General features: G+C 36.7%; 1 protein-coding gene across 3 annotated transcripts in view; it reads left to right on the top strand.

Annotated features, from left to right (window-relative positions):
• The window catches only part of GNAI1 (G protein subunit alpha i1), a 90,492-nt gene extending 66,519 nt beyond the window's left edge, over positions 1 to 23,973 (top strand). For all 3 annotated transcript variants that reach the window (XM_081243986.1, XM_081243987.1, XM_081243985.1), the window contains 4 exons: positions 1,815 to 1,943; positions 8,265 to 8,394; positions 9,444 to 9,597; positions 21,897 to 23,973. In XM_081243986.1, the coding sequence (XP_081100112.1) occupies positions 1,815 to 1,943; positions 8,265 to 8,394; positions 9,444 to 9,597; positions 21,897 to 22,087 (604 nt within the window). In that variant the 3' untranslated portion in view covers positions 22,088 to 23,973. The remainder of the gene's footprint in view (positions 1 to 1,814; positions 1,944 to 8,264; positions 8,395 to 9,443; positions 9,598 to 21,896) is intronic.
• The last annotated feature ends 928 nt before the right edge of the window (positions 23,974 to 24,901 follow it).

Below are 24,901 nucleotides of genomic sequence, written 5' to 3'. Positions count from 1 at the left end.
TCCCCCTATCTTTCTGGACCCCCCTCAGTATATTTACCAAGACCCTTTGTCCTGTGCACAGTGCTTGGACACGCTCTGAAAGAAACGTGTCACTTTGGCTCCCCATTATTTCATTACTGGTCATTCTGATCTTAAGATGGCAATAGTGGAGCCATTTTTCAAGAATGAAGGAAATCATAAAAATCTTTTTTCCCCATGGTAGTTACAAGCTCTCTTGATTTCTGAATTCTTGACCGGAGATAGGGGATGCTGCCAAGCTGCCCATTAAGACCATCTGACCACCAATTTACATTTTAAATTTGTGATCTTTTAAAACAATTGGAGTTTTTCACCATGCCTGTTTTCTCTTTTTTGTCTTGTTGAAATATAAATGTGCATTATTTTTAGAGGCTAATAGAACTATAGCAGTTTTAAGCAAAGAAATGTATATAGGAGTAATCAGAGAAAAGCTTAAATAAGAATAGCTCACTATTTCAAAGGGACAATTAGTAAAATCTAGCCATGGCCTGTCTGTTTGTTTTTTAAGTCAGGTTTTCTTACAATAAGGTGAATGTTATATATATGGAACTAAAAACACAGATGAAGTACTAGGGGATTAAATTCAGTAAGTATAATACAGATAACTCAAGCTATCATCTCCATGTATTCTGGTATCAGCATCACATACATAGACTTAACTGTCTAAAACATTTTGATTACTAATTCACAGGATAGCTTTCCAACCCCATCTCCAGAAGTAAAATATTTATTGAGCTCCTTTTGTTTGTAAGACCCCATTCTAAATGGCTAAGGAACAGTTTCAGAGGATAACATCAATTAAAGTTGCAAAAGTTGGTGCCTCTCTATAATAAACCTAGATGTATCCTCTAAATTATCTTGGACTCTTCCACTCTAGTATTAGAAAACACTTCAGTGATGCTCCCCACATTCAACTGACCTTAGGATTAATTCCACGCGTAGCCTACTAGTGGACTTACCTTCTGAGATACAAGATGTGACTCTTCCTACCTCCATACTGTTCTACTGCTTTTCCTGATGTGAATGACATTCCCTTTTATCCGTTGCACCTGTCAGATTTCTATTTACGCCCTTCACTATCCATGAAGCCCTCTTGAACCACTCAGGTTCACCTTAATTTCTCCATACCTGGACTGTAACTATTGATTCTACTACATAAGTGGACACAAAATAAAAGAATTGCATGGTATGACACCACTACATTTTTATAGCACAACGTATTTTGCATCATTGGCAGAAAGTGTTGAATGAGTGACTGAAATCAATGAGAAGTAAAATATGAATATTGATTCATAGAGGCAGTAAAATGTGGAGTACAGGAGCATGTGTCCTGTTTTCCTGTATGTTACTTAAGGTTGGTTGAAAAGGAACAATATTCAATTCAGCCTTTGGCCAGAGGTTTCCTCACTACTTAGGAAGGCTTTCTAATTTCTCAACAAACGAATAATGTCTGGAACATAAACACAGTGCTACATCAAAGAAGTGTAATAAAGAGTTTTAAGGGACAAATTCATGGTGTGCCGTGAGTTTGGATGTTTATGAAGTTATTACTTTGTTTTCTTTTCCAACAAGGAGAATTACTGAAATATTTAAGGAACTTTGTGGCTGGAGAAGTATAAACATTTTCATTTCTGCGAGAGTTGTGTAAGATATACACTTAAAATTACATCATTCCACAGAAATGTAAAAACTTCAGTAATCTGGAGTATCACATGCATCAGAACGTTTTACTCTTTGGTTTAGATGATCTTTATTGACAGTGTTAACTATTAGCATATTGTTGTTTATTTTTTCAGCTATTTGAATGACTTGGACAGAATTGCACAACCAAATTATATCCCAACTCAACAAGATGTTCTCAGAACCCGAGTGAAAACTACAGGAATTGTTGAAACCCATTTTACTTTCAAAGATCTTCATTTTAAGTGAGTATCTTCAAAACATATGATTTATGAATTTAGATACAGAACACATTGTTTAAGGAAAAAAAGGTATACTAATAAAAGTTTTAAAATGTTTAGAGTTTGAAATTACAAAAAATGTTTCACACCTGATTGGACAAAAGAATTTTGGGCTGAAAGAGGTCAAGAAACATTCAGGAGGAATATTTATATTTTTATTTAAGAAAAAATAGCCATGCAAATTCCTTTTGCCTATATTTTTCACAGTGACTTAAATAAAAATAGTTTTTGGCTTTTATTTTTAAAAGAAAGTACTGCTCTAATATTTTGTATTTTGGGAATGTGTTGCCATCCAGTTTTAGGTTTTACGGATAGAATATGTGCTTATTTATGGAAATATTTTTTAAAGTTACCTTTTTAAAAATTTTCACGAAGATTTTTATTTATACAAACTCATGTTTGGACTATTTCATGATGAAAAATGTTCATTTAATTTACAGTGTACTATAACTTAACTGAAGTCTGAACAGAGAAGCACCAAGTGAGCCTTTAGAATGAAAGGGAATCTGGAGTTCATTTTGTCTAGTCCGCTCATTGTGTAATGAACCGGGCTCAGGGAAGTTCATTTAAACATTGCATTCAGATTTACAGAACTATGTTTTTCTTTTTCCAGTAAGTAACAGTTTTCAAAGTATGAGAAAAACTGCTGAATTTTGCTTCAGTTAACTCCAGTGCTCTCCAACAGTATGATAATAAAGCAGAATTTCTGAAACCATCTTAAAGAAAGGCTACTAGTGAGAGATTAAAAACAAATATTCATCAGCTCACCTCGTAAAGAAGCTCAATATTACAAGTTGTGGGGAGCACAGCTAAATATATGCAACTATACCTCTGGTTCTCTCCATAAGTATTTTAAATATAATACATTTGTTACTATCATTTATCACTACATTATCCCACATTCAGTGATTAATGTAGTTAAGTTTTCCAGAAAACTAAAATTTAATTTCAATTTTCCCTGGCAGCTTCCCTCCAAAAAAGCAAACATTGCCCTGCTTTCTTAAACAGAGATATAGATCATAATTAGTTTATCTGACCATGTAACTTTTGGTACTGTAACATGGTACTGTTTTGCATTTGCTTTTAATTTTTTTCTGTTTTCACTTTTTTTTTTTTTTTTTTTTTGCTGTCAGTGGGCTTTTTTTTTTCCTTTCCCTGCTGGTATGATCTCTTATTGAAATCTTATAGTTTGCTTACTATTTGGAGAATATTAAATAACCAAACCGAGGAATATTAAAATAGTATTATTTTAAATAATCTGATCTGTCTTATTTGATAACTGCTGCCAGATGTATTTAAAAATTATAAAGTGATTTTGATTATAAGGAAATTCACTATTAGATTTTAAAAGCTTTATTGGGTCTTTTTTTAATCCTAGTATACCTTAAATTCTGATTTTTTTGGTTTCTATTTACCTTGCTTTAAGACCATATTCTATAGCAAACTTAAATTGTTATGTTCGGATGATGACTTTATTCTAACCATGAAGTTTCAGGAGAAAATGCATAGGGTTAGGGTTAGCAAGTAAGGATTCTGGACATAGGCCCCTGGTTAGGTAAGGGCAAGCTTGTTTAAGATTAACAGACTGTTCCAATCTTGCTCATTGTCAGAGGTTTATACATAAAATGTTTACTGTCTGTAAAAGGAAACGTAGAGGTGTGAGCCTGTAAATGATGGGAAACGGCAAAGGTAAATGTCACATCAATTATTTGGTGCTTTGGGCAATCTAACTATGCAGAATTCAGTTTCGTTCTTCGGTAGATGCGCCCTAAACATTCGCTTCCAGACCATACACTTCACTTCCAGCCTAGGTTTCTCAAAGTTGCCATTTCAACATCAGGAGTTGTCTGTCATCCTGATCCTTCCAGGAAGCCCACTTATCTTGCTCTATTTAGTCTCCTTGGGTGAGGTAAAATTTCACAGGATGTTTTTAGTTACCATTTTCACTTGCTGACTTACAGATAAACATAGGTCTGTCAGGAACTTCAAATAAACTTTGTCTTATTTTGGATTTGAATTCTGTTAAATTGCTATCATTGCTAACATGTGGTTCCAACTTTTTATATATTAAGTGAGCCTCAGAAGAATGAGGGCAAAAATATACTTAGAACAATTCTACTGGAAACTTGAGTGTGCTTATCATTTTGTGTGTTTTGTGGTATAAATTCATTGTCTGATTTTTAACTGCTGATATAAAATTTCAGTTTCACTTATTTTGTGGTATGGGAATTAACAAATTCAAAATGAGGCAATAAGGCATTATAACTTAACAATATATATCATCACCTCTGTGACTAGGCATTTATGGAAAGTATCTGTGAGGATTATTTTGCTTTAAAGAATTAACAGTTTTATCTTGTTATATTTTTGCTGAATATAGAATTAAAGCATCCCTTCTATTAGAAAATCATCATAACATGTTTCTGTTCCTTTTCTTTAGTAATGTAATGTGCAATTGGTTTTGGGGTGGAATGTCATTTATGGGGTTGGTATTTATATATGGTCAACTAGCGTTGTCTCAGTCTTGGTCACAGTGGAATTAGATGACAGCCTGAGAGTAAGACAGCATAGCTCAGGATAGCCAATATATCCCCTTCCATCTTCCCTCCCTCCCCCTGCTCCCTCTAAAAAGAGAAATCTAAGCAAACTCAGTTTCACTCCTTATTTGATACTAGTCAAAAGTCTCAACTTTTCATATGAAGGAGAACATACTATAATCTTGCTTTGTTTTGGGTTAAAGAAATAGAAGTTCAGAATTTGAAGATAATTCTCCTGTGTTTGTGAAATAATGAAAATGCTCTGTGCACAGTCTGATCCTTTGTCATATTAGTTCTTAGTCATTTTTGCTCCTTGACTTATGAATTAGGCCAGTGATTCTCAAAGTGTGGTCCCCAGATCAGCAGCATCAGCTTACCCACCTGGTGATTCTAATGCACACTAAAGTTTGAGAAGCAGTGGCTTAGATTAAAGGTTCTTTATGACCAGTATATGAATGACCCTCATTCATTTCTAAATTAAATAAATTGAAGATTTCTTCTGTATTCATATTACTTGATAATCAAGTTAAAGCGCTTTTATTTTTAACATTCCCACAGCATAACTGGAAGGTCTAGATCTTCAACATGGTAAAACTAACCTATTATTGATCCATTTAGAGTTTATTTTTGTGTATGGTGTTAGACAGTGTTGTAATTTCATTCTTTTACATGTAGCTGTCCAGTTTTCCCAGCCTCACTTATTGAAGAGACTGTCTTTTCTCCATTGTATATTCTTACCTTCTGTGTCATAGATTAATTGACCATAGGTGCGTGGGTTTATCTCTGGGCTTTCTATCCTAGTCCATTGATCCATAGTTCTGTTTTTGTGCCAGTACCATACTGTTTTGATTACTGTAGCTTTGTAGCATAGTCTGAGGTCAGGGAGTCTGATTCCTCCAGCTCTGTTTTTCTTTCTCAAGATTGCTTTGGCAATTCAGGGTCTTTCATGTTTCCAGATAAATTTTAAGTTTTTTGGTCTAGTTCTGTGAAAAATGCCATTGGTAAAAAATAGTCTATTATTGCTTGAAAGTGTTTTAAAATATTCTGTAGACACAGTTCATTCTTTCATTCAACAAATGTTTATGAAGTGCGTGTGTTTGTCCAGTGGAGGGGATATAACATGGCCAAGACAAAGTTTTTGCCTTTGTTGTTTTAGGGATGGGGGAGGAGAGGAGAAGAAATAACTATTTAGTATTCAGGGGGTGATAATTTCTACAAAGAGAAATAAAGCAAGATGGGGGGGATATACTAGTTTCCTAAAGCTGCTGTAACAAATTACCACAAACTAGTGGCGTATAACAATGGAAATTTATTCTTTGATAGTTGAAGCTAGAAGTTTAAAATCAGTTTGTCAGCAGGACTATGCTCCTTCTGAAGGTTCGAGAAAAGAATCCTCCCTTGCCTCGTCTTAGCTTCTGGTGGTTGTCAGCAGTCCTTGGTGTTCCCTGCCTTATGGCCATATCACTCCAGCCCTTGGCCTTCTTCCCTGTGTGGGTCTGGTTCCTCTTTGCTTATTAGTTCACTCCTCAGTTTCTCTCCTTCATCTTGCATTTTACTTTAGCAGCAAGGAGAACCAAGGTTGTACCTTGCATTCTTTGCTTGAAAATTTTCTCAGCTAAATCTAAATACCCAGGTTCATCTCTTACAAGTCCTACCTTACACCCAGCACTAGAATAGTTAAGCCAAGTTTTTGCCACTTTAAAACAAGGATTACCTTTTCTGCAGCGTCCAATAATATACTTCTCATTTCCTTCTGAGACCTCAACAAAAACATCTTTAACATTCATATGTCTTTCACCATTGTGTTCATGATGATATATATTCATTCTCTGAGATAGAAGCTGTTCTACCATGCTCTTCACTTCCATCTAAGTCTCATCAAAATCACCTTTAATATCCGTATTTCTAACCAACCATCTTTCAAGGCATTCTGGGCTTTTTCTGTCAAGTAACTCCAAATTCTTCCAGCCTCTCCCTATTACCCACTTCCAAAGCCACTTCCACAGTTTTGGGAATTTGTTTTACAGCATTACCCCACTCTGGGTACTAAAATTTGTGTCAGTCAGGGTTCTCGCAAGCAGCAGAACCAGTAGGTTCTGTGTATTTCAAGGAACTGGCTTCACGTGACTGTAGGTGCCAGCGAATTGGAAGTTCGTAGTGCGGGACAGCAGGCTCAGATAGAAACCGATGTTACAGTATTGAGGCAGAATTTTTTTTCTTCTGGGAAACTTCAGTTTTTGCTCTGAAGGCCTTTCAACTCATTGCATGAGGTCTGCCCACATTATCAAGGATAATCTCCTTTACTGAAAATCATCTGACTATAGATGTTAATCATAACCAGAAAATACCTTCACAGTGGCACCCAGATTAGTGTTTGATGAAATAGCTGCGTATGATAGCCTAGCTAAATTGACACATAAAACCAGCCATCAACAGAGGGATAATATGGGACAGGGTGGGTTTTGTTGTTATTTTACATGGAGTGGTCAGGAAATATGTGACATTTGATCAGAGAAGTTAGCTAAAATATATTATCTTTTTGGTAAAGTTGTCTTCAAATTGTGTTCCTTGGCAATTTAACAAATGGGTAATCATTTTAATTTCTTTTGTTCTTGTTTGATCTTTATTACCAGCTGTCCTTTTTATATCTTACCCATTTTAGTGTGTAGTAGAATCATTTTGTTATATAGCATACTTAAACTTAATGAACAGTTTACTAGCTACACTAATAGAAAGAATGGCACTTAAATGATGATAAAAGTAACAATACTAGTTATTTTTGTTATGAGTACAGATCTTATGTAGTCGGATTTGGTTTATAGGCCAAAACTATTCTACAGGGAAAATTCTTTTTGCCTGAGAATTAAATAGGGACTATTTTAATTAGTGCAGTATCTAGATAAATGGAGCCTTTAAAAATGTACCAGTTTGCATAGTGTTTCCATTATGTAAGTGGTTATTTCTAGGTTGCATAACGTAATCTATGTGAATTTCAACTTGTGCTTAACTTAAACTCTTACAAGGAAAGGAGGAAAAGATTATTGTTTTTATACTGTTTGTGTTACTACCCTGTACAGTAACCTATAATGGTCTACTGTTGTGTATCATGTAAAAATTGAGTTTTTTCAGTCCTGATTTTCAGACTATTCAGTAGGCCATCCATTTATCTCATTTTTTTTTTTTTCTATACCATGGTTTTACTTTTTAAGTTAGGCAGCCTGTTTGCCCCTGTTTAAGTATGACTTGCTTGCTCAGCTTTTCTTCCCTGGGATGGTTTCTCCCTTACATCGAAGTTCTGCTGTATTGCTTCTGAGAGAAAACATTTTGTAGTTGGATGAGGGGACCATGTTCTCTGCCTCTAATGTTCTGTGACTTGAGCAAATTGAATATATTCTATTATCTCCGCATTCTTATAGCGCTGCCTCTTCTTTTGTATTTGTTTTCATGTTCTGTTCTAAAGTGTTCTCATATGTTAATGAATGTGTTAATTTTTTTTAGGGTATTTTGGGTGTTTTTTTTGTTTGTTTTACTGTGAGATAAAACAAAATGGTTTAAAAACCAGCAGACTTTTTTTCCTTTGTGAAAATCAATTTGTGACATTATTTTCCTCCCATAAAATCCTTTTCTCCTTTCTTCCCATCCCACATTCCCTATGCGATTTGGAGCTTTTTTTGTTGATTTTTATAGAACTCCTCAGAGCCTCTGAACATTCCGCGTGTTGTCAAACTCATTATTTTTCCTCTTACAGAATGTTTGATGTGGGAGGACAGAGATCTGAGAGGAAGAAATGGATTCATTGCTTTGAAGGAGTGACCGCCATCATCTTCTGTGTGGCACTGAGTGACTATGACCTGGTTCTAGCTGAAGATGAAGAAATGGCAAGTAGAACCCCTTTGAAAGATTGAGCATGGCCTATGAAGAGCTGGAGATGTTGCCAAGAATTTTTCTGTGAAAAATTCTTGAAGAATTCTTACTAATGCCTAAATTAATAGAAAGTTCAGGCTCTTTTCTCTAACTTCTCTGTTCAGTATATTTCCCTTTTAGAATGCAAAGAACAGATGGATCCTGAATAAAAGGAAATGACAAAAAGTTAATCTCACCTCAACCCTAGTTGCTTAACTAGGCATTTCTGAGATCTGGTATCTACATACTAAATGCAAATAAAGTTAGTTCCATTATAGTCCAAGGCTTATTTTTCTTAACTTATTACTTCTGCCAGCTCAGTAATCCTTGATCTCTGTTAGACCTTGCTACTGTCATGTAATTTTCAGATGTGTTTCAGTGTACCATTAATCTGGGGGAAATATTTTTAATTAGAAAAAAGCTATAAGTGTCAGTTTCTTTTATTAAAATAAGTTATATGCAATTATCAGGCAGTAGGTGTAGTGCACATGTTCATTTCTGTCATCCTGGCACTATAAAATATATTAGTGCCCTTTTTGAAACCACAGATACTGGAAGGGCAGGAAACAGGAATTGGAGGTTTCCTTCCCTAATATACCATTATATTTAGGGTATTGGGCTAATTGTGTTTCAGCTTTTTCAGTTTAATTTATTAATCTTTAAAAACCTCTACCTATCTTTTAATGGAAACTTCAATTCACTCTGTAATAATGAGGTCTCCTTTGAAACGTTTGCACTTCGCATTTCTAGATCGCAGGGTCCTGCGGCACAGTGACACGCTGCCGGCACTCAGCAAGTACTGGTTGAATGCAAAAAAGTGATGAGTGATGTAGACACTCATCTTGCCTAAAATCAAAGTGTGTGCTTGTTCTTAAATGGCAAAAATATGTTTTTGTGGGACGCTACCTATTTTTCAGCTAAGTTCTATCGTATTACCATACTTTTTTTTTCCACGCTCATTTTTTAAAAGTAATATTTCTCAAAATCCTTGCCATTATGACAAACTGGCTGTATTCTATTACAGAACCGAATGCATGAAAGCATGAAGTTGTTCGACAGCATATGTAACAACAAATGGTTTACAGATACATCTATTATACTTTTTCTAAACAAGAAGGATCTCTTCGAAGAAAAAATCAAAAAGAGCCCTCTCACTATATGCTATCCAGAATATGCAGGTATTTTACTGTCTGTAGATAACTTGTCAGCTCGTATATTTCTAAGTGAACGTTCCCCTAAGGCAAGATTTCAGTTGTTGATTTGAATCTTTTGGCTTAGTAATTCTTAACCTTTAAGAGAAATTATTTATCAGACTGCATTCAAGCACAAGTAGTTCCTTGAGTTGTGGGTGAGGTGATTGAAAATAACATTCATTTTAGGGAAAAGCTGTTAGATAATTTTCTATGATGACTCCAAGTCTTCGTAAACTTACTATATTGATTGGTTCATCCAGTTAACAGATCTTATGTCAGGTATTGTGTGATGCACAATAAATAAAATGTGTGTCTGGTCACTGACTTAATGTCAAAGACAGAGGTACTCCTAAACAACAGTGCAGCACGCGAGTACAAAGGAATATGGATAGTAATTGGAAGGGGGAAAAAATTAGAAAGGAGTCCGTGAGTTAGCTAACTCCTCAGGGGAGTCAGGGAAGGTTTCACAAGAAATCCAGGCTTTGGTAATGAGACTGTTAGTGGTACTTTAATTTTACTACTGTGTAAAATGGTCTGCAGCGAGAAAAGGAGACCTGAGATGCAGTCCTGGCTTTTCCATAATTATCTCTTTGATCTTGAACAAAGCAGTTAATGGGGTCTCACTACCCCATCTGTGAAATCAGAAGTTGGGCTAAAACATTGGTTAAGTTTAGTTCCTTGGAACACTTCCCTGGCTGCTATTGAAAGTGGGTGCAAGGAACAGTGATACTCACCCCCCACCCCCTGACCCCCTCCACACTCAACTTCTCCCTCCCTAAGGCAGAGTAATTTAGCTTTCATCTGTTTTGCATATTGGGTTTCTGAATAAGGCTTTATTTTATTTTAATGAAGAAAGTTCGATGCCTAAAAAAAAAAGTTTGACTACCAATAGTTTATCTGATCTCTAAATCTAAACATTATGAAGCTTGGTTAATTTAGCTAATTGATACAATTGATAATTGATGGAGTGATTACCCTCACTCCATCCTCACTGTTAAAAAAAAAGGTCTCAAGAATTTTTTTTGGTTGAAGAATGTGAAAGTGAAATATTACATTTATTGCATTATTTTTTTAACATCCTTATTGGAGTATAATTGCTTTACAATGTTGTGTTAGTTGCTACTGTATAACAAAGTGAATCAGTTATATGTATACATATATCCCCATATCCCCTCCCTCTTGCGTCTCCCTCCCACCCTCCCTATCCCACCCCACTAGGTGGACACAAAGCACCAAGCTGATCTCCCTGTGCTATGCAGCTGCTTCCCACTAGCTATCTGTTTTACATTTGGTAGTGTATATATGTCCATGCCACTCTCTCACTTCGTCCCAGCTTACCCCTCCCCCTCCCTGTGTCCTCTAGTCCATTCTCTACATCTGCATCTTTATTCCTGTCCTGTCCCCAGGTTCTTCAAAACCACTTTTGTTTTGTTTTGTTTTTTAGATTCCATATATATGTGTTAGCATACAATATTTGTATTTCACTTTCTGACTTACTTCACTCTGTATGACAGACTCTAGGTCCATCCACCTCATTACAGATAACTCACTTCCATTTCTTTTTATGGCTGAGTAATATTCCATTGTATATATGTACCACATCTTCTTTATCCATTCATCTGTCGATGGACACTTAGGTTGCTTCCATGTCTTGGTTATTGTAAGTAGAGCCACAGTGAACATTGTGGTACATGATTCTTTTTGAATTATGGTTTTCTTAGGGTATGTGCCCAGTAGTGGGATTGCTGGGTCGTATGGTAGTCCTATTTTTAGTTTTCTAAGGAACCTCCATACTGTTCTCCATAGTGGCTGCACCAACTTACATTCCCACCAACAGTGCAAAAGGGTTCCCTTTTCTCCACACCCTCTCCAGCATTTATTGTTTGTAGATTTTTTGATGATGGCCATGCTGACTGGGGTGAGGTGATAACTCATTGTAGTTTTGATTTGCGTTTCTCTAATGATTAGTGATGTTGAGCATCCTTTCATGTGTTTGTTGGCAATCTGTATATTTTCTTTGGAGAAATGTCTATTTAGGTCTTCTGCCCATTTTTGGATTGGGTTGTTTGTTTTTTTGATATTGAGCTGCTTGTATATTTTGGAGATTAATCCTTTGCCAGTTGCTTCGTTTGTAAATATTTTCTCCCATTCTGAGGGTTGTCTTTTCATCTTGTTGATGGTCTCCTTTGCTGTGCAAAAGCTTTGAAGTTTCATTAGGTCCCATTTGTTTATTTTTGATTTTATTTCCATTCCTCTAGGAGGTGGGTCAAAAAGGATCTTGCTGTGATTTATGTCATAGAGGGTTCTGTCTATGCTTTCCTCTAAGAGTTTTATAGTGTCTAGCCTTACATTTAGGTAAGGGTTTTTTGGGCATCTTTTGTGTTTCCATACAAATTGTGCAATTTTTTGTTCTACTTCTGTGAATAATGCGATTGGTAGTTTGATAGGGATTGCACTGAATCTGTAGATTGCTTTGGGTAGTGTAGTCATTTTCACAGTGTTGATTCTTCCAATCCAAGAACATGGTATATCTCTCATATCTCTCTGTCTGTCTGTATCATCTTTAATTTCTTTCATCAGTGTCTTATAATTTTCTGCATACAGGTCTTTTTTCTCCTTAGGTAGATTTATTCCTAGGTATTTATTCTTTTTGTTGCAGTGGTAAATGGGAGTGTTTCCTTAATTTCACTTTCAGATTTTTCATCATTAGTGTATAGGCATGCAAGAGATTTCTGTGCATTAATTTTGTATCCTGCTACTTTACCAAATTCATTGCTTAGCTCTAATAGTTTTCTGGTAGCATCTTTAGGATTCTCTATGTATAGTATCATGTCATCTGCAAACAGTGACAGCTTTACTTCTTCTTTTCCGATTTGGATTCCTTTTATTTCCTTTTCTTCTCTGATTGCTGTGGCAAAAACTTCCAAAACTATGTTGAATAAGAGTGGTGAGAGTGGGCAACCTTGTCTTGTTCCTGATCTTAGTGGAAATGGTTTCAGTCTTTCACCATTGAGGACGATGCTGGCTGTGGGTTTGTCATATATGGCCTTTATTATGTTGAGGAAAGTTCCCTCTATGCCTACTTTCTGCAGGGTTTTTATCATAAATGGGTGTTGAATTTTGTCGAAAGCAAAATTTTCTCTGCATCTATTGAGATTATCATATGGTTTTTCTCCTTCAATTTGTTAATATGGTGTATCACATTGATTGACTTGTGTATACTGAAGAATCCTTGCATCTCTGGGATAAATCCCACTTGATCATGGTGTATGATCCTTTTAATATGCTTCTGGATTCTGTTTGCTAGTATTTTGTTGAGGACTTTTGCATCTATGTTCATCAGTGATATTGGCCTGTAGTTTTCTTTCTTTGTGCCATCCTTGCCTGGTTTTGGTATCAGGGTGATGGTGGCCTCATAGAATGAGTTTGGGAGTGTTCCTCCCTTTGCTATATTTTGGAAGAGTTTGAGAGGATAGGTGTTAGCTCTTCTCTAAATGTTTGATAGAATTTGCCTGTGAAGCCATCTGGTCCTGGGCTTTTGTTTGTTGGAAGATTTTTTATCACAATTTCAATTTCAGTGCTTGTGATTGGTCTGTTCATATTTTCTATTTCTTCCTGATTCAGTCTTGGCAGGTTGTGCATTTCTAAGAATTTGTCCATTTCTTCCAGGTTGTCCATTTTATTGGCATAGAGTTGCTTGTAGTAATCTCTCATGATCTTTTGTATTTCTGCAGTGTCAGTTGTTACTTCTCCTTTTTCATTTCTAATTCTATTGATTTGAGTCTTCTCCCTTTTTTTCTTGATGAGTCTGGCTAATGGTTTATCAATTTTGTTTATCTTCTCAAAGAACCAGCTTTTAGTTTTATTGATCTTTCTGTTTCATTTCTTTTTCATTTAAATCTGATCTTTATGATTTCTTTCCTTCTGCTAACTTTGGGGTTTTTTGGTTCTTCTTTCTCTAGTTGCTTTAGGTACAAGGTTAGGTTGTTTATTTGAGATGTTTATTGTTTCTTGAGGTAGGGTTGTATTGCTATAAACCTGTCTCTTAGAACTGCTTTTGCTGCATCCCATAGGTTTTGGGTCGTCATGTTCTCATTGCCATTTGTTTCTAGGTGTTTGTTTGTTTTGCGGTACTCGGGCTTCTCACTGCTGTGGCCTCTCCCGTTGCGGAGCACAGGCTCCGGACGTGCAGGCTCAGCAGCCATGGCTCACAGGCCCAGCCGCTCCGCGGCATGTGGGATTCTGCCGGACCGGGGCACGAACCCGTATCCCCTACACCGGCAGGCGGACTCTCAACCACTGCGCCACCAGGGAAGCCCTCTAGGTGTTTTTTGACTTCAGTGATCTCTTGGTTATTTAGTAGTGTACTGTTTAGCCTCCACGTATTTGTATTTTTTACCGATTTTTTCCTGTAATTGATATCTAGTCTCATAGCATTGTGGTTGGAAAAGATACTTGATACGATTTCAATTTTCTTAAATTTACCAAGGCTTGATTTGTGACCCAGGGTATGATCTATCCTGGAGAATGTTCCATGAGCACTTGAGAAGAAAATGTATTCTGTTTTTGGATGGAATGTCCTAGAAATATCAATTAAGTCCATCTTGTTTAATGTGTCATTTAAAGCTTGTTTCCTTATTTATTTTCATTTTGGATGATCTGGCCATTGGTGAAAGTGGGGTGTTGAAGTCCCCTACTATGATTGTGTTACTGTCGAGTTCCCCTTTTATAGCTGTTAGCATTTGCCTTATGTATTGAGGTGCTCCTGTGTTGGGTGCATAAATATTTACCATTGTTGTATCTTCTTGGATTGATCCCTTGACCATTATGTAGTGTCCTTCTTTGTCTCTTGTAATAGTCTTTGTTTTATAGTCTTTTTTGTCTGATATGAGAATTGCTACTCCAGCTTTCTTTTGATTTCCATTTATGTGGAATATCTTTTTCCATCCCCTCACTTTCAGTCTGTATGTATCCCTAGGTCTGAAGTGGGTCTCTTGTAGACAACATATATACGGGTCTTGTTTTTGTTTCCAGCCAGTCTATGCCTTTTGGTTGGAGCATTTAATCTGCTTACATTTAAGGTAATTATCAATATGTATGTTCCTATTAGCATTTTCTTATTTGTTTTGGGTTTGTTATTGTACATGTTTTCCTTCTCTTGTGTTTCCTGCCTAGAGAAGTTCCTTTAGCATTTGTTTTAAAGCTGATTTGGTTGTGCTGAATTCTCTTAGCTTTTGCTTGTCTTTAAAGGTTTTAATTTCTCCATTGAATCTGAATGAGATCCTTGCTGGCTAGAGTAATCTTGGTTGTAGGCTTTTCCCTTTCATCACTTTAAATATGTCTTGACACTCCCTTCTGGCTTGCAGAGTTTCTGCTGAAAGATCAGCTGTTAACCTTACGGGGATTCCTTTGTATGTTATTTGTTGCTTTTCCCTTGCTGCTTTCAATATTCTTTCTTTGTATTTAATTTTTTATAGTTTGATTAATATGTGTCTTGGCCTGTTTCTACTTGGATTTATCCTGTATGGGACTCTCTGTGCTTCCTGGACTTGATTGACTATTTCCTTTCCCATGTTAGGGAAGTTTTCGAATACCATCTCTTCAAATATTTTCTCAGACCCTTTCTTTTTCTCTTCTTCTGTGACCCCTGTAATTCGAATGTTGGTGCATTTAATGTTGTCCCAGAGGTCTCTGAGACTGTCCTCAATTCTCTTCATTCTTATTTATTCTGCTCTGCAGTAGTTACTTCCACTATGTTATCTTCCAGGTCGCTTATCTGTTCTTCTGCCTCAATTATTCTGCTATTGTTTCCTTCTGGAGTATTTTTAATTTCAGTAATTGTGTTGTTCATCACTGTTTGTTTGCTCTTTAGTTCCTCTAGATCCTTGTTAAATGTTTCTTGTATTTTCTCCATTCTACTTCCAAGATTTTGGATCATCTTTACTATCATTACTCTGAATTCATTTGTTTGGTCTGGTGGGTTTTTACCTTGCTGCTTCATCTGCTGTGTGTTTCTCTGTCTTCTCATTTTGCTTATCTTACTGTGTTTGGGGTCTCCTTTTCGCAGGCTGCAGGTTCATAGTTCCCATTGTTTTTGGTGTTTGCCCCCCACTGGGTAAGGTTGGTTCAGTGGGTTGTGTAGGCTTCCTGGTGGAGGGGACTAGTGCCTGTGTTCTGGTGGGAGGGGCAGTGTACGGTGGTGTGTTTTGGGGTATCTGTGAACTTAGTAGATTTCAGGCAGCCTGTCTGCTAACAGGTGGGGTTGTGTTCCTGTCTTGCTAGTTGATTGGCATGGGTCATCCAGTGCTGGAACTTGCTGGCCGTTGGGTGGAGTTGAGATGGAGATCTCTGGCTTGCTGGCTGTTGGGTGGAGGTGGGTCTTAGCGTTGAGATGGAGATCTCTGGGAGACCTCTCGCTGATTGATGTATTACATTGGGCCAGGATGTCTCTGTGGTCCAATGTCCTGAACTCGGCTCTCCCACCTCAGCAGCTCAGGCCTGACTCCAGGCCCAGGCACCAAGTCCCTGTCAGCCACACGGAGACATATGGCATCTTGATGCTGCGATGCTGAGTGTAGTGCTTGCTGGTGCTACTCCTGCTGCTCTGGGTGACCGCTGCCTCTGTTAACAGCTCCACTAAGCCTGAGGGCCTACAAGCTGCAGGAAGATGAGACCACCCGGGGCAGCCTTCAAGCCGTGATTCTTGCCATGATCCCTGCTGTTGCTGTCATGGAATCCGGCTTCCCCCACTGCTGCCCAAGTCTCAAGAATTTGTTTCATTATAAACAAAATTTGTCAATTTTGTATTCAGTAAATTGTACAGTGAGTATTCACTGCCTTTTTGCAGGCAGTGTTAAAACAACCATATGATATCAGTGCTTTTACATCCCACTTATGTAGGTGAGAGCACTGTGATTTAATGAAGCAATAGAGTCCAAATCCAGACCCAAGTCTGTTGCACTCCTGCATCCAGGACATTAACAACCAGAATACATTTGATTATATATCTTCAATGGAGGCAGAGCGGGAGGGTCTCCAATCAGTATGATCCTCCTGCTTATTACTACAGCCCTTTTTATGTATCGCAAAGTTATACTTTGAAATAATTGCACAGAATTAACTTATTTTAAAAGTTCTGTTTTCTTTTTGAACGTCAGTATCCTAAGTCACCTTATTCAGAAACATTCTTAGTGCTTTGTTAGGAATAAAATTATTTATAGTTCTAATTCCAAGATTGAAGTTACCCAGAATCAAGGTGGCTCCGTTTGGCCTTTACTTTCCTCTGTCTTTCCGTTCATCTTTGTCATTTTCTATTGTGAAGTACCCCTTTTGTGCTAACATTACCAGAGGACCCAAACGAACCCTCAAATATTACATACTTACAGGGATTTTTGGAGCAGCCAAGAAGATGGTTGCTAGCTCTTTTTTTCCCAGGTATGCATTGTGTTCAAAATGTTTCTCATATGTTGTCAAGTTAATAAGAATCACTGATCTCAGGCGTTTTGAGCAAAGAGAGTATTACATACTTCCTTCATAGTCCCAGTGTCAAGACTATAATTAAAACCTTCATTGCACACGCTGAGTATTGATCCTGTCACCTCTTGTCACACCCTCAACTCTTAATCCCTGTGGCTATGTTTGCCATAGGAGAACCCATTGTAGCCTCCAAACTACTCACTTGGTTTATCCCCTACATCTCTCTGCTCCTGTCTTCTCCTCTTCTTATCTATTTACATTTTGGCATTTCATCAGATTCCATCTGCAGTCTTATAATCCTCTAGCACTCCATTCTTTCAGAGTCATATTTATTCTCAGCATGATAAATTCAGTTGTCAACTCTAATTTCTCTGCTGAGACTCAGGCTTGCATTTCCAACTGCTTGTTGAATCTATCCATGTTTTTTAGCACTTGAGACTCCAACTGAATTCACGTTATTTTTTTTTATTCAAATCTCCTTTATCTCCCTTTGAATTATATCACTAGGCACCCAGTTCTCCAGTATTGAACCAGATTATCATCTGTACTTAACCTTTATTCAAGACAGTTCGAGCACGTTAGAAAATATCTGTCACCTTCCCCCTAACCAAGTTGAGGAATGTGTCTTGTAGTTCTAGGGATTCAATAATCTAACTAGCTACCCAGAGTAGATACAGCAAATTGAGCCATGCACTCAGGGCAAGCTGTTTGCTCAAAACATGTTTTTAATTTAGAGGTTGTATTAGCTTCTGTGAGTCAAGAAGACGTTTGTTGCTTTAGAATTTCAGAGTACCAACCTTATTATGATTTAATAACTTAAAATTTGATTTGTAGAGTATATGGTTGTCTGCTAGCAACTTAAGAGATAAAATTTAAACTTATTTTGACAACTTAGAGAAAATGGAAAAATTCATAGAAACATACAAGCTACCAAGTTTGAATCATGAAGAAATAGAAAATCTGAACAGCCTATGTTAGTAAGGAGATTGAATCAGTAATCAAAAACCTCCCAGTAAACAAAGTTCATAACCAGATGGCTTTACTGGTGAATTCTACCAAACACAGAGGAATTAATTGTTAGCGGTCCTTCTTAAACCCTTCCAAAATTGGAAGCATTCTCTCCTTTTCCATAACTCATTTTACCAGGCCACCATTACCCTGTTACCAAAACCAGGCAAGTATGCCACAAGAAAAGAAAATTACAGGCCAATATCCCTGATAAACATAAATGCAAAAATCTTCAACAAAATATTAGCAAACTGAATTCAGCAATACATTAAAAGGATCATTACACCACAACTATGTGAGATTTATTCCGAGGATGCAAGCATATAGTTCACTGTCTGCAAAACAAGATGAAGGATAAAAATCAGATGATCATCTCAACAAATGCAAAAAAAAAAAGCATTTGACAAAATTCAACATCCATGTAGGATAAAAACTCAACAAAATGGGTACAGAGGGAATGTACCTCAATATATAATAAAGGCCTATAGCTGATATCATACTCAACAGTAAAAAGTTGAAAGCTTTTCCTCTAAGATAGGGAATAAGACAAGGTTTCCCAGTCTCACCACTTTCATTCAACATAGTATTTACAAGTCCTGCCAGCCACTGCAGTTTAAGCAAGAAAAAGAAAATGCATCCAAATCAGAAAGCAAGAAGTAAAACTGTCATTATTTGCACAAGACATGGTATTATACATAGAAAATCTCAGATTCACAAAAAACGCATAATCAGTGAATTTAGTAAAGTTGCAGGATACAAAATCAGTATACAAAAATCTGTAACACTAGTAATGAACTATAAGAAAAACTGAAACAGTCAGATTTACAGTTGCATTAAAAGAACAAAATTTCTAGGAATAAATTTAACCAAGGAGAGGAAAGGCCTGTACACTGAAAAGTAAAACATAGATTGAAAGAAATTGAAGATACACATAAATGGAAAGATATTCCATGCCCATGGATTGGAGGAATATAAGTATTGTTAAAAAGGTCCGTACTACCTAAAGTTGTCTAACAGAGTCAGTGCAATCCCTTTCAAAGTTCTAATGGCATTTTTCACAGAAAGAGAATAGTCCTAAAATTCTGAATCACAAAAGACTCCAAAAGCTAAAGCAATCTTGAGAAAGAAGAACAAAGCTGGAGGCACTATGCACCCTGATTTCCAACTATATTACACAGCTACAGTAATGAAAACAGTGGTATTGGCATAAAAAACAGACACATAGATCTGCGGAGCAGAATAGAGATCCCAGAAGTACACCCATGTATACATGGTCAAGTAATTTATGACAGATGACCCAAGAATATACAACGGGGAAAGAAGTCTCTTCAGTAAACGGTGTTAGGAACACTGGACAGCCACATGCTAAAGAATGAAACTGGACTGCTTTCTCCACCATACACAAAAATAAACCCAAACAGATTAAAGACTCGAACGTGAGACCTCAAACCCTTGAACGTAAGACCTGAAACCATAAAACTCCTAGAAGAAAACACAGGCAGTAAGCTTGATAGTTGTGATTTTTTTTTTTAAGTTTGACACCAAAAGCGAAGGCAACAAAAGCAAAAAGAAGCAAGTTGGGTGATATCATCAAACTAAAAAGCTTCTGCACAGCAAAGGAAACCATCAACAAAATAAAAATGCAGCCTAAGGAATGGGAGAAAATACTTGCAAAACATTTAGCTGATAAGGGGTTAATATCCAAAATGTACAGTCATTCCTCAGTATCCTTGGGAGATTGGTTTCAGGACCTGCCATAGATAGCAAAATCTATGGATGCTCAAGTCCCTTACATAAAATGGCATAATACAGTTGGTCCTCCATATTTGCTGGTTATAAACCCACAGATACAGAGGGCCAGCTGTATAAAGAACTCATACAAGTCAGTAACAAAAACACAATTTCACTATTAAAATGGGCAGAGGATCTGAATAGATATTTTTCCAAAGAAGACATACCAGTGGCCGACATGTCCGTGAAAAGGAACTCAACATCACTACCAATCAGGGAAATGCAAATCAAAACCACAATGAGGTATCACCTCACACCCATTAGAGTGGCCAGTATCCTAAAGAAAAGAAATGCCAAACGTTGGTAAAGACGTAGAAAAACGGGAACCCTTGTACCCTATTGCTGGGGATGTAAATTGGTGCAGCCATTATGGAAAACAATATGGAGATTCCTCAATAAATTAAAAAATAGAACTACCATATGATTCAGCAGTTCCACTTCTGGGTATTTATTTGAAGAAAATGAAAACACTTTCTGGAAAAGATACACGCACCTCTCTGTTCACTGCAGCATTACTTAGAGTAGCCAAGCTATGAACACAGCTGGCGAAGCACAGGGGAGGGGAAGCACTGCAGTAACACAGGTGGTCCTTTGAATACAGGTTTCCTCCTGACACGGAGTGAGCCTCACATGTGGAACAGAGGGTCTTAGAATGGCTTTACCAAGCAGGCGGGGTAACAGAGGACCTTGAAGTCCAGGCATATAATTTTGTGTTATTACTGCAAGAGACACAATTAAGTTTTTTTTTCAAAGGAACATTTTAGGTATCATATGTATCATATGTATATATATATAAACTATGTGTCATATGTATATGTATCATATGTATACATATATAAACTATATAGATACAGGATATAGATACATACTTAGCACAAATGTGAAACACTGAATTTTAAAAAGTGAAAACACTGATATATGCACCATTCAGGTCAAGAAATAGAACATTTCCGGGTCCCCAGAAACCCTGTCATGCCCCTCCCAGTCTTAACTGATCAACTTCCATGCACCCACCTACTCACACAAAGTAACCACTATTATGACTTCTGTCTTCATCGATTAATTTTGATTGTTTCCAAACTTGTTTTCTAAACATCAGTTGTTTACAGCATATACTGTTTTGTGTCTGCCTTCATTTGTTCAACAGTATTTGTTTGTGAAGCTCGTCTATAGTATTGTGTGTAGCGGTAGTCCTTTTATTCTCATTTCTCTATGTAGCTCATTGTATGAATATATACCAAGATTTATTAGCCAGTCTACAGTTAATGAACTTTTGGGTTGTTGCCTAAAGTAGAAGTTCTGCTGTTAACAGTCTTTATATGTCTTCTGGTGAACGTATGTATATAGTTCTGTCAAGGACACACCTGGAAAACTGAACTCTTGGGTCACAGAGTATGTGTGGTTATCTTTAGATCCCGCCAAGTATCAAAGTGTTGTACTCAGGAGTCTTCAGTCAATCACCTGAAAGCAGAAGTGTGTCATTCACTTTTTTTCATAGGCATAAACCACAGTGTAGACCCTTGTACAGTTTTTGAATACAAAAACTGAGAAATGCTAATTAATGTATATATAGGAAGGGGAATAAAAGATACCGATCAGCATCGGCCAACATTTCTTGATCCAGCCACTAGGCTAGAAGTGAAATAGTGTGCTGCCATCATCAGGAAACTGAGTGTTTCCGTGTTAGGATGTAGAGTATAAGGGGTTAGAAGAACAGGGACTCTGACAATTGGGGATTGAGGCAGGAACAAAGATCATGGGGAACGTGGAATACCGTGCTTTTTTTTTTTTTTTTTCCCCAAGGGTAACTTATAGTCATTACAGGGTGATTAACATTGGGTATTTTTCACTTAGAAGAAATAGTTTATCTTGTTCTCGAGGGCAAAGACGATTACAGAGTCCACATATTTTACACATAAGAAACTGATTTCAGTATTTTAAGGTCCATGTTGCTTAGTGGTGTACTCATCTTAACTTCGCCTTATGTTTCTTTCCTTTTCCCATATCAGGCTCGAACACATATGAAGAGGCAGCTGCATATATTCAGTGTCAGTTTGAAGACCTCAATAAAAGGAAGGACACGAAGGAAATATACACCCACTTCACATGCGCCACAGATACCAAGAATGTGCAGTTTGTCTTTGATGCTGTAACAGATGTCATCATAAAAAATAATCTAAAAGATTGTGGTCTCTTCTGAGTTTTGCAGTAAATGGTAAAATGCATTTTCAAACCAAATGAGTACTTATATGTGGATCTCTCTACACTAGAGTCTTGCAGCAACACAGAATGTAGTATATGGGAAATGCATCTGGGACCTGACCAAAATTGTTTGTTTGTTTTTTGGGGTTTTTTTTTTTCAACTGGAAGTAATGGAAGGTCCTTTCTTAAATGGGAGAGGTGGTCCTGCAGTGTGAAACTAAGGGCAGTGTTAAAGCTGGACTCTAGTGTATTGATGACTTCTGTGTAAGTGTAAATATGCAAATGTATGTATACATGTATTTATGACTTTAGTTTTCCACATTACTTTTAGGTATTAAGAGTGGCAACTTATGATTTTAGCGTGATGGCTTGGGAAATAACAGAAATATTAAGTACTTTGTACTGAGTGACAGACTATTATGTTTGCCAGTTTTAAACAGCTTTATTTATGTTCATGTCCTGTAAATTTCTAAGTACAGTAATTAATATTAGGACACATTGCAGCCCTTGTCTTGATTATATGTATACTTGTAATCATAAAAATGTTATTTGTACAAACATTGCACAGACTGTTTTAATAACATGATTTGTTCTTTAAATTTAATGTGTTTTATTGAAACGTTCTTGAAGTGGATGAGTATACCTGCCTTTGGATCAGTTAAACATTGTATGCATTTCACTTTTTCTTTTAAGAATGCACGCTAATCTGATTCTACATTAGATTTGGTTTGAAAACAAATTTCAGATTTTTGAGGATATACTTACAGACTTATTATAAATTCTTAATTTTTATTCGGTTGGTCTGTTTTCACTTTGAATTTTAATATTTGGATGGTATTCATGCATTGCCTTAAAGGTGATGCCAGATTTTTATACACTTTAAATAACTACATTTTTATTTATAACTAAGTTTAGGTGGGTGTGAGAGCATTTTTGTGGGTAAAAAATAAGTTAGCATAATGAATTTTGAGACATTCATTTGCGTATTTCCTTTGGGAAATCCCTTGTACCTACTATACATGATAGCTCCTTGTTTAGAAGATAACAAGAAAGATCTTTGAATATTCTGCTGATGGTAAAATGCAAACTTTAAATTCATATATGTAAGTAACTAGTTTCAAATTTAATTATCACGCTATGTTAAAATTAATTTTTTCCCTTAGATTATTCAGATTTCCTCCACTTGCTTGAGTTTGTATTATTTCTTTTTAAACTGTGCTATTATTTCTGAAAATGAAATGGGCAATTACATTTAGAAAATGAGTAACAGTATTTAATTAAGTCAGTGATTGTGTGTATCCTCAAGTAAGTGTTACATTTCTGCTAGATACTGAATTTTGATAGTCATTTTTAATTATTCATGGTGTGTCTCTATGACCTCGTTTCAGCAAAGTGAACAGCATTCCATACCCTACTTCTCTTTTTTACTCATCTTGAAAAAGTTAGTCTTTCAGTAAGCTTCATGGGTAAGTAGTTTCTAAATTTAGTTGTGTGCTGTCATTTTGTTGAAGTCTCTTTGTGGTTGTGTGTGTGTGTGCGTGTGTGTGTATAACCGTTTCATTTTGGGGATTTGTTTTTCTTTTTAATGTAGAGAAATTCAAAAATTTCTTAACAAAATTCTTCAAGTGTGTTAGTTTAGATTCTTTATGTGCCTTTCATGAAAGATATGTTTTCATTAATTTTATGGATGGAAGACCTGTTGTATTCATATTATGAAGCTATGTATGAAGTTCAGCTATCCTGTAAATCAATCCGAATCATGAGAAATAAGTTTAAAATGCCACAAGAAGCACATATTGGTGACCATAATTGATGAATTCCTGAACTTTAGTCTGTGTAATTGTGTTACTAATAAAACCTAATAAATTTGAATTTTTAAAATTTTACAAACCTGTTGGCTAATACATGTTTTGCATTAGCATTTAAGTATCAGTCTATTGTGTGTTCATTTCTTCTTTCTCTGTGTTGTCCTTCTGCAATTTCATCTACTCCAGAAGCTTGAGTTTTCCCTGCCCCAAGTTTCCTCATGGGATGTGGGGCCACATTTGGAATTGCCTGCTTGATATCCCCTTCTGAGGAGTGACTGCCTGCTCCAGTTCAGTATGTGCAAACCAAATTCATCATTTTCCCTGTCAGCCAGTTCTCACCCTCTGACTTTGCCATTGCACCATCGTCATTCATTTAATCCCTCAGTGGGGAATTTTTCAGCCATGTAAGTCACCATTTGCTCACAAGTCTACTTTCCCAGTGCCTCACAAGTGTTTTTTGTTTGTTTTCTCTTTTCCATTCCCACTACCACCTACTGAATTCAGGTCTTTGCTTAACTTCCGCTTAAAATGGCTTATCACATTCCCCACTTCCAGTTTCTCCCTTCTTTAATCCAGGTTACATATCCTAATCTAGAACTCTGGCTGTGTTATTTTCTGTGCATTGGCTCTGACTTGTCAGTAAAGTGAAATCTAACTTAGCCTTCCATTCCAGGCTCTTCATCATCTGAGTCCACTTCACTACGTCCCCTTTCTCTCCCTCACATTCTAATAATACTTTGTGCATAGCCTGGGCTTTCCTTCAAGTATTGTACTACATACCACCTGAAATATGCTTAAAACAATGCCTGGAACATGGGAAATGTTCATTCACGTCTGTTAATGTTATTTTTATTTCTTAGCACTTTTGTTTGTGGTCTCTTTTTTAGATCAACTGGCATCTGTTCTTCAATCTGCCCTCCTGGGAACTGCATGGTTCTGATAGGGCTGCCAATCACAGTTCTCACCTCCCTGGACCACTCCTCGTCCCCATCACTGGGCAAGCA

The sequence above is a fragment of the Mesoplodon bidens genome, assembly GCF_964165515.1.
Source record: "Mesoplodon bidens genome assembly, chromosome: 9".
Taxonomy (NCBI): domain Eukaryota; kingdom Metazoa; phylum Chordata; class Mammalia; order Artiodactyla; family Ziphiidae; genus Mesoplodon; species Mesoplodon bidens.
Note: the sequence above shows the minus strand (reverse complement) of the source record. Positions and strands in the feature narration are given on the sequence as shown.